We start from the raw sequence: 10,273 nt of genomic DNA on the forward strand, positions 1-10,273 counted from the left end.
ATTTAAATCAGCTCATTATAGCAGGGTGAGGATTATCTGGGAAACTGAAAAAAGTAGAGTTTTCACAAAAGACAGTGGGAGAAAATGTGCTATATCACTCCTGCATGTCTCCCTGCTACCGGCCTACATTGGATATCTATATATAGCTGCTATTAAAAATAATTTCAAAATTACTTCTAATTCTAGGATGACAAAAGGCTTGATTTGGTGATAAAAGCTGAGAAGCTTGGGGAAAACTCTGGCATGTTAATGGGCATTTCTGGCTGCCCAGGCTATTTCTGGTGAGAATGAGGTGCAGGTTTCTGGCTACAATGGAAATCCCCACTTTTCGCCAGGCCAAGTCCTCCAGGGAAGATTGCCAGCCGTCCTCTGCTTGGTACGTGTATGCTCATCATCCTAATCAAGAACCAGGCTTTAAGTCATTCCGCAACATCTTACGCTGGCTGATGGGATCATTGTGAAATGCAAGTCACTTTTTCCCCCTTTTTAATGGAAATGAAAAGGTTAACCCTGGCACAAAAAGGAGCCTCGGTCCACTATATCAGTGTCCATGAAGGATTTTGAATACACACTGGTTCCAGTTGTACCACAAAACTGCATCATCTGCTGCAGAGCAGAAAGAAAAAGACCAAAAATGACTTAATATTTTGCTTGATGAACTCTGTGCTGTGATACAGAGAAAGGTACCTTCAAGTTACTGAAGAAGAGCTGATCTTTAATGCTGGGGTAAATGACTAGGGCTAACTTCTTGAAGAGGTGTTCTTTCATTTGCTATGTGCAACTTCTGTCTCTCATCTGAGCATAGGAAGCAAAGATGTCCCGGGAAGATAAAAAAATCCCAAAGGTTTGTGTTAACAGACAGCAAAAAGAAAAAGGTGATGCTGAAAGCAGAGCTGCACATGGCATTTCCCACTGGGCTCTCGTGCATGTGCACGGCCTGCCCTGGAGCGAGGAGTGCTGGGGGCTATGCTCGTGGGAGCTGTGGTAGGGTCACTGGCAGAAGATAGGAGACACCACCTTGAAACTGTCAATGGCAAGAAGAAAAGCATTTATCAAGTGTTTTCCAATGAGTCAAGTAAGCAAAACCCCAGCTCTTTGAAATTCAATCCCTGGCTTTTTCTGTATGGGAAACTGTGGCTTCTTCTGTGCCAGCCTTTGCATTCTCACACCAGCATCAACAAGTTGGTCCCATTAGGCATTAGGAGACACACAGGAATGTGTGTGAAACAGAGATTATCAACTGTGATGGAACCATCAATCCATCTCTCAGATTATCCCTGTGGATCACTTGGTGTGGTTCCAACCCTTGTGAAAACATCTGGGCTGGACATTAGTTACCTGTTTAAAAAAAAAAAAAAAAAAGGTGATTTTGTAGTCATTCCTTAAATTCCTTTTACTAGAAAATTACTATAATTGTAGTAATATCCTTTTAATGATGCGCGTTACACCTCATTAGCAAAGACATTTGCAGGGGCTCTGTTCCAGTGGTGACGGCACTGTCCTTGTAAGGAACTGCCGAAATGTGGGCTGTGTTTCTCAGGCAAAGCTCCTGTGGCTTTGCAGCTCCAGCCAAAGCTCGAGGTGAACCCCCAGGCCTGCTTCCAACCAAATTCAGTTGCCCCTGAAGCAATGCTGTGATACTGGAGTCAAAGTGGGTGGATGACTTTCAGCTGGCTGCAGGTGACTTTGGGAGCAGCACGGGGGCTGCGGTGAACGCGCCCCTTCTTCAGCCAGCAGAAAGGTTGTGCAAAGCCATGCAAGGTGCAGTCAGAGAGGTTGGGTGATGCAGGGGACATGGGACACGGCCCATGAGCTTCACCTGATTCTCCAGCAGCCTCGCCAAAGCCGCAGGTTAAGATGGTGGAGGGCATCAAGATTTTCATCAGGACAGCATCTAGGTAAAAATAAATGGTCTAAAAAACTCCACACTGAATTCTTCTGAAAATGGCAGATGAAATGGTTTTCTCCAGGCTTAGGAGCCTGTTTGCTTCATTATCCTTTCCCCTGTTCAGTACAACTTCCCCTTGCAGCCAATTCTCAGGGTGCAGTTCCTGGTACCTCCGGGTGTATCTGTGTTTCAGTCGGAGCCATGGCACAGGGAAATGGGGCGATACGCGATGGACTGTCTGCCCAGGACATCTCCTGCTGCAGAAATCCCAAAATGGATCCAGCTGCCCGAACATGGAGAACATCTGGCTTTCAAGGCCGGTTTTGCAGATTAAAAATTCTGTTAAAAGGGGTATTTTGAGGTCTCACATTTAGTCTCCAATCTGCATCTTTCAGACTCATCACAGATCAGATCTGTGGACCTCGAGGTAACTTTTCCTAACAGCCCAGGACTGAAAGCTCAAGTCTATATCCAGCTTCATTTAAATGAATAAAGCTGCTCCTGGTGACTTCCAGGGGGACTGGATGAAGGGTCCAGGGTAGAAGGCAGTCCGTGTTCTCGCTGGCTCATGGATCTGCACACAGGCTCCCAAGAAAGAAGAAAAAAATGCAGTTGTCATTTTTATTCACAGGCTACAATAAAATCCAATTTGCTTCCCCATAGCTCTGCTGGCACTTGCACACTAAGCGGGGCTTAAAGCGTTTTAGAACTCAGAGTAATAAAAATAAGTAAAGAAATATATTCATAATATAGCTAGAAAATGTATGAGCAGTCTCAACCTGATGTAATTGAAAATGGATTTAGCAAACTCAGGCTCAGAACGGTGACCTTATCTTGTAGATGCTTTAAGCTATTTGTATCGCTGAGTGAATTTCCAAAAACTCAGCTGTCAAATTTCCTATATTTTGGATGATTTATGATCTTAGTTTGATTTTCCCCCTGGCTGCATTAGCAGGTGAGAACAGCCTGATTGTGCAAGTTAGAAGGCGTAAAAGCCGTCTCTAGACTCTTCAGATTTTCATGATGGTAAATGGAGGAATAATAAAATCCCAGTTGGGGCTTTTTGATGTCCTTCATTATATCCTTCTGTCTTTGGTTAGTTTTAACTTTGATAACTCTGTTTGGCCAGTAATTTGCTTTGGTCTTTGCCTGTGATTGAATTATTTTGAAAAGCTAGAGTAAAATGAAGATTACTCTCTCAGGGAAGAAATGATGGCAGAATAGCTGTGGCCTGATTATCGCTTTTCTCCGCCAATCAATGCCAGTGTAGGCGATTTCTAGTCAGTGGCATTTGTCCTCGCTGCCAGCTTAGGTGTTGCCTTCAAGTACTGGGTTTAAAGGGGAGGGGGGTGAGTTGGTGAAAAGAAGGTTTTCTGCCTTGTCTGTGCTCATCCAGATGGAAGTCACCAAGACGTCTCCAGATCTCAAAACTGATGGAAGTTTTATTTGGTTTAGTGAGATTTGGTGTGGAATCTCAATTTTTCTGTTATCTTTCCTATCGAAAGTAGCTACCTCGGGCTGAAGTGTCCCCAAATGAGCTCCTACAGGGCAGGGCATGGGTGAGGCCGAACCACACGATTGACGCTGCCACTCCGGTACGATGCCTGACAGTTCATATGGAGAATTTGTATCTCTGGCACCCAGGAGCTTTCAGCAAAAAGCAGGTTTCTGGAAGTCTTATGCGACACTTCTGCTTTTAGAAAAACCTTGCTTTCCTATGACTTTCCTGATAAGGCTGGTCCTGGAGCACAGCGTCTCCATCAACTCTTATCACAGCACGAGCCGGCGGGAGGACCTGGTGTCAGTAAATGTGGTCGATCCTCCTTGCCATTTTAATTTTAACTGCCAAATCCCAGCCTGGTCTGCTTCCCCTTATCGCCCAAGTTCCCCAAAGGCTTGCTTGCCTGCTAGGCTCCAGTAACCCCCGGCTTTCGGGCTGTTTCACAATTATAGATATGCAGCCCAAGGATTATCTTGTTACTCTGGAAGGCTTTTGCTTTGTGTGTTTGCAGGCAAGTATTCCAGCTTGTATTAAATAACGATCAACTTTAGGCTGACTGGTGCTTTGTGGCGGTGTTTGTTGGGGGATGAAAATCTCAAGCACTGTTTATGAGTAAAATTTGTACTTTTATTCAAATTCCTGCCAGGGACCAACCAGTTCTGTGGGGTCTCCAAACAACAAAAAATGTAATTAAATTCACTGTTGCCTCCTCCTCCTTCTAGATCCTTCACCTATCCTGTATTACTTTGTGCTGTTAAATGCCAAAAAAATTTTGAAGCGTATTGCTACCTGTCTCCCTGTTCTCACCTGCAACTCTGGAGGCTGTGAGATAGGAGTCAGAGCAGTATTTTGGCACAGATTTTAAACACCAACTTTTCAGAGCCTGCTGCAAAATGCAGCCTGGCACACGTTACTCAAAAAAAAAAAAAAAGCAAGAATAAAACCAAAGGGGCAAGGTGTAAGATACCTTGGCCCCTCACTGCAAGAAAGACATTGCGTTGCTGGAACATGTCCAGGGGAGAGCCACAAAGCTGGTGAGGTGTCTGGAGCACACGGTTTATGAGGAGCAGCTGGGGGAGCTGTGAGTGTTCAGCCTGGAGAAGAAGAGGCTGAGGGGAGACCTTATCGCTGCCTACAACTGCCTGACAGGAGGCTGTAGCGAGGTGGGGGTCAGCCTCTTCTCCCTGGTAACGGGTGATAGGATGAGGGGAAATGGTCTGAAGTTGCATCAGGGCAGGTTTAGGTTAGACATTAGGAATAATTTTTTCAATGAAAGGGTTATCAGGCGCTGGAAGGGGCTGCTGAGGGAAGGGGTCGAGTCCCCATCCCTGGGGGTATTTAAAAGCCAGGCAGATGCAATCCTTAGGGCCAGGGTTTAGTGGTGGGATGGCAGGGTTAGGGGAACGGTTGGGCTTGGTGAGCTTAAAGGGCTTTTCCAACCTAAATGATTCTATGATTCTATATAAACTAGGTAAAGGAAAAAGACTTTTCCCTGAAACTTTGAGAGAAACACCTTTGTGTCTTTTGGAGGCAAGCGAACTGTAAATTTGGATTAAACTACTTTACTGAAAAAAAAAATCACTTGATTTTACAATTTGTCTTTCCCAGTAAGTTGATTTATGTGACTTTCCTGGGAACTTAATCTGGCTGCTCTGTCTGTGGAAGGACAATTTCGAGGCGAGCAAGCACTGATTTAAGGTTTGCAGGAATTGCACCCTAGATAAGAACTGTTCAGCCTTCATGGGATAGAAATGCTGTTATCCTTTTTATCTTGATGCTTGAAGACATATATTCATTGCCAGTCAGGATCAGATGAAACCAAACCTTGATCTTGGCTATGATACGGCATAAATAGGAGCACTGGGATGGAAGTTTCTCATCCAGTCACGCAATATGCAGAGGTGGAGATGGGTGGTGTGGCTGGGGCTCTTGCACTGGGCACAGTCTTTTATCCGATGGAGCTGAAGAATGTCAACACTGGGTTACCCTCCAGCTGACGCTGGTGGGATGCTTCCAGCAAAAAGTATTTTCCCCCACCAGATGCTTTAGTTTTCTGTAATCAGCAGCAGACAGCAAATCTGGGACCCGTGATCTGAGCTGTGTGTTGGTATTTTGCACCCTGCTTGCTGCAAAGAGGTCACATTTTGGGGGAGGAACGCAGAAAAAAAAATACAGGCAGCTTGGCACTCTCCACAGCCATTATGGTGCTCTGAAAATGATACTCTTTTCCCCCAGTGTCGCTGCAGATTTTGTTCTCCTGCTGTGTTCCCTTTGTAATTGCCAATTAAATAACTATCTTGGACTCAATTTATCACTGGTCTAAATTTGTCTGTGTCAGGCTAGGGAAACTGGGTTAGCATTTGGCGATGCAGGTATGTTTTGGGAGCAGCAGACTTAGTTTGGGGAAGAAATATTGATGTATATGTGGTAAGTTGGCTAATTTTGTCCTCTAGCATCATTTCCTGAAAGAGCAGCAACAGGGTTTATAATTGGATTGATTAAATAATAAATGATACATTCTCCTACTGCAAAGCAGGCAGCATTTCCAGTCTATGAGTCTTCTGTGGATATGAATGGAAAGACTACAAATGGTATGTGAACAGGGATAGTTATTCCCCCCTAGGCACTGCTGCACACCAGAGCAGTGGCAGCGGCTTGAACAAGAAACTTGAGGTAAATTAAAGTTTCTTTGAAGTTTCTTCTGTCTCTTTCCCGTTGTTTTATTGCTGAACTTCAGAACTTCTCACTTCCAGCTGTGGTGTTAAAGATGTGCCGGACCTGTCCACAGCACACAGTGAAAGGCTCCAGATTTAACAGTGAGGCATGAGCCTTTGTCACCTTGCCAGCAAAAGTTGCACAGGAGTCCTCCTTATATCCCCTCGTACATGGATTTGATAATTTTTTTTCTTTGTTGGTCATTTCAGTAGGCTGTAGCAAGCCTAGTATTAAATCAGCTCTGGGGCCAATGTTTAAAAATAATATGCACAGCATATGGCCAGATTTTTCAAATCTGGATGTTATTTTTTCCATCTCTGAGTTGAGACTAGAGACGCATTCCTCCAAGCACTGACTGTCCACAGGGCCTCTTCGTACAGCTGGAGATGAGCCTGCTAAAGTGCCTGTGCACTTCTGGCCAGAGCTGCTATCAAAATAAACATTCAAGGATGAGCTTGGAGCTTGCTGCTGAAATTACGGCAAGATCCTCTCTAGGTGGCCAGGAGAACATTATTAAACCTCTGTCTTGTGACTCCTTCGCATGTTTGTAGGTTTGCCAAAAGGCACCCAGCAAGCTGTAGCCCATATGGCCAGGCAGATGGATTCTGTGCATCATCAGGTCCCTTTAGAAGTAAAGGCACAACATTAAGGTGACACAGTCCTTGTGTGTTTAAACAGTTGACAGCTGAAGCAAGATGTGTCTTGTTACGCTCAGTAGCTGCTATTTTGCATCTCTGTCCAGAGCTGGGACAGAATGCGCTGTGTTGGAGAAAATGCAGCTGGGTGGAGATGGCAAAAGATGCTGCTGAATCTGTCGTTAATTCCAGCCCTGGGTCTTCTCCTACCTATGATATGTCCCTTAATGAGCATCCTGCATCGTTTGAACGTATGGTAGACAAAATGCTCCATAATTTCTTAAATGTAATTCAGTTTTAGGATGAAGCTTGCAGGCTTTTCCTCCTTAGGCTTGAGTCATGCTTAGGGTTAATAGCCCAATTAGTCGCTAATGGCCAGTGCATCCATGCAATGAAGCTTCAGCTGGCTCCAGAGCTGCCAGGTCCCACCCTGTGGCTAGTGAACTCTGCACTCGTTTTGGGCCAGTTCTGCAGAAGCACTTGGAGATAATGGTTCATCTAAATCTTTAAATCTGAACATAACTTTTGATTTTTCAGGCGTCATGCCCCTCGCTTTCCCTAACGGTGGCTGTGTTGCTGTTTGCAGATGACGGGAAGCTGTCCCTGGAGGAGTTCCAAGCCTTTTTTTCTGATGGGACGCTCAACGAAGAAGAACTTGAGAAGCTCTTTCATACCATCGACTCGGACAACACCAAGTAAGTTCCCTGTGCTGACACCCCCGTGTTTCACAGAGCCTTGGGATCGCATCCTGGCGTACAGGAGCAGTGCTGCTCTGGAGAGAGAGCACCACAGGGGCTGCAGGGGTGCAACTCGCTTTGCAAAACTTTGCAAAATCCCCATTTCTGCTTGGTTTGTGTCTCATTGTGATGGCCGCTGTGACTTCTTTTGTCTTGGTGTTTTTTTCAGGCTGTTTTCTTTAGTACAACCTGATCTTTACAGTGTCTGAAATTATGCTTAGTTTTACCCATGAGGGCATTTAAATGGCTCTTCAGCTTTTCCACTGTATCTAAAAGCTTTGCTGTGCTATAAAAGGTAATGGCATGAATCTCTGTAAGCGTTGTCCTATCCAGCTGTTTTACACACAGCAAACTGGAATAATTTGTGGTCTTGTCTCTCTCTAATCTCTCTGTATCCCCTGCACTTGGACCATGCCTGCTTTGCCTCCTGTCCAAAATATCCCCTGGTGCAGTGATCCCTCTAGTACTTAATAGAAACGAGCCCCCTTCTCTTCAAGGTGGAATTCAGGTGCACAGAGGCCAGCCCAAGCCCTGCAACCACGGTTGCAGATGCTTTGCCTCCGCTGTGATCCAAGCAGCCTGACGTGGCTGTACTTCTGTCTGTACAAAGCCTGGGCAAGGCAGCAAGGGCAAGTGGACGGATGCACAAGCAGCACTGCATTCTTGGCATTGCAGCTGCAAGTAGCAGCAGGGAAAAATGATGGGAGAGGAGGGCTCTAGGTGTCCTTTGTGCTGCATCAAAGTTGATGCTACGTATTGCACTTGACTGCTCTTGCTGAGAATCAAGCTTTTGCAGGCTGTGCCAGGCTATCAAATAAAGGTGACAAACTCGTTAGCAGTCCCTCTGCCTGCCTCTGCCGTCTTTCCCTCAGTGCCCCCTCTGACTGCTCTTGCTTTTGGCGGGGTCTGAGATGTTTGTGAGCCCCTTGACAAGCATCTGGCACCAGCAGCGTTTGGGATCGGCACAAAGCCGTGGGGCCCCGATGGGAGCCCCCCTGCCAGCAGCCAGGCATGGCGCTGGGCACCGGCACAAAGGATGCAGCCCGCTGGTGGGGTTTCTCTTTCCAAGAGGAACCCATCTTCAAAAGCCTGAGTAGTTTAGGCTGTTTGGAAATACAAACGAAAGCCAGCTTTGAGTCATATTCCAGTGTGAGTCTTATTCCTCTAGAGAGAAAAAATCTGTCCAAAAAGCAGATTAAAAGAGAATCCAATTTCAAATGAGAAGTCTTGCAGTAAGTGCTTAAAAAAATAATAGTCTGATTAATTATAAAGCCTTCTGGAAGCAGGTAGATTGAGTCTTGCCTGTGTGAGTGGCGCATGCTTTGCCACGCATCCAGAATATCCCTTGGAAAGCAGTGGTCGATCTGGAGTGTGCTGGCACCGAAGCAGCAGATGTAAAACTCAACAACCCGGTCCAGGGGCTGCTGCTGAAGGCGTTTCTAAAAGCAAAGTAAATGTGAGGTTTCTCAAAATCCCATCTTTCCGATGTGTGTACTTCCCAAAGTTTATTCCAAGATCATAAATGCTGAAGACCAGCTTGGCGTACACTGAATTATTAATCAAAGGAACTTAAGTGATCTTGTTACTAAAATTAGCTGAGAATGATCCATCCCTTCTAATGGTTCCTCTTCAGTAGACAGTAGATGCTGCCGTCGAGCTCCAGGTGATGCTCCCGTGCGGGCTCTCTGTGGACTCTGGGACTTGGGTGCTCACCTGCCTCTCTCCTGAAATAATTTATAGCATTGCCTGAGCTTTCATCTGGCCTTCGAAAGGGTGCAGACAGCTGATGTGTAACCCAGATGTATGGGGGTTAGCATACAGATGTTTCTTCTGGCCTTGTTGAAATGGGAGATTGGATTGCAGTCCATTTTTATTTGGGGCTTGTAGAGAATCTGCAGCTTGCTCTGAGCTTTATTATTAAGGGATGTCTTCTAAACAGGACAGAGAGAAAATGTGCCATTTCTAAATGTCACACAGCAGTGCTGCCAGCAAGTGGGGCCTTGCTGAGCAGCCCCTGAGCGTGGCAAGAGTTCGCACAGTTCAGTAGTATTTTTCTTTTGCCAAGCTGCCTTGATCCAGTCATCGATACCCGTTAGGAACCGATACTCACACAGAGCGGTGTAGCATCTGCTGTTCTTGGCTGGAAGGAAAAGCAATGAGTTGGTCATCCTTCCAAGTTAAATCCTTGCATGAAATTGGCATTTGCTTATTGATTTGGAAAGCATAGACACCTACAGCAAATATATCAAGTTGGGGAAAGAAAATACTCCTCGTTTTTTATCTGTGAGAACTCTTTCAGTCTCCAGAAAACCTATTTCAGAGCCAGGCTTCTTTGTGCAAAAGTGCTTTTCACTATGAAAGGAGGAGTTTGCTTGACTGCAGTCATGCATCTAGTGCAGTCCTTCAAGCTGTGTATGTACTCTTCACCTTGCCCTGTCTTTTCTTCTCCACACAGTAAATTGGTGGGTCTGTGGGAGGTTGGGCAGGACGGACACTGCCTCCAGCATGCCCAAGCACTAGGGTTGCAATTTTGAGTGCTTCTGCCACCGAGCAAGGGGAGTGGAGTGGAGCTTTCATTTTTCCATTTTCCAGGGGAATATAGGAACGATATTTATTTTATCTTTCCAAAAGGCTGTTTGAATGACAATTATTTGCTATTTGATTGAATTTTATTTATTTTTAAAGCTGGGGTTTGATACTTTGTTTTAGCTCTGTGTTTTTCTCATATTGCCCGTCATGTTTGTTTAGTGTGCAGAACAAAGTTTGCTATTGAAATTGCATTACGGCTAGAGTAGAA

At 45.4% G+C, this 10,273-nt stretch overlaps 1 protein-coding gene across 1 annotated transcript in view; it reads left to right on the forward strand.

The window, feature by feature from the left end:
* The first annotated feature begins 966 nt into the window (after positions 1–966).
* NECAB2 (N-terminal EF-hand calcium binding protein 2) overlaps positions 967–10,273 on the forward strand; it is a 49,226-nt gene continuing 39,919 nt past the window's right edge. The window contains exons 1-2 of the mRNA XM_035898791.1: positions 967–1,075; positions 7,326–7,434. Coding sequence (XP_035754684.1) covers positions 967–1,075; positions 7,326–7,434 — 218 coding nt within the window. The remainder of the gene's footprint in view (positions 1,076–7,325; positions 7,435–10,273) is intronic.

The sequence above is a fragment of the Egretta garzetta genome, unplaced genomic scaffold (genome assembly GCF_000687185.1).
Source record: "Egretta garzetta isolate BGI_Z169 unplaced genomic scaffold, ASM68718v1 scaffold27, whole genome shotgun sequence".
NCBI lineage: Eukaryota > Metazoa > Chordata > Aves > Pelecaniformes > Ardeidae > Egretta > Egretta garzetta.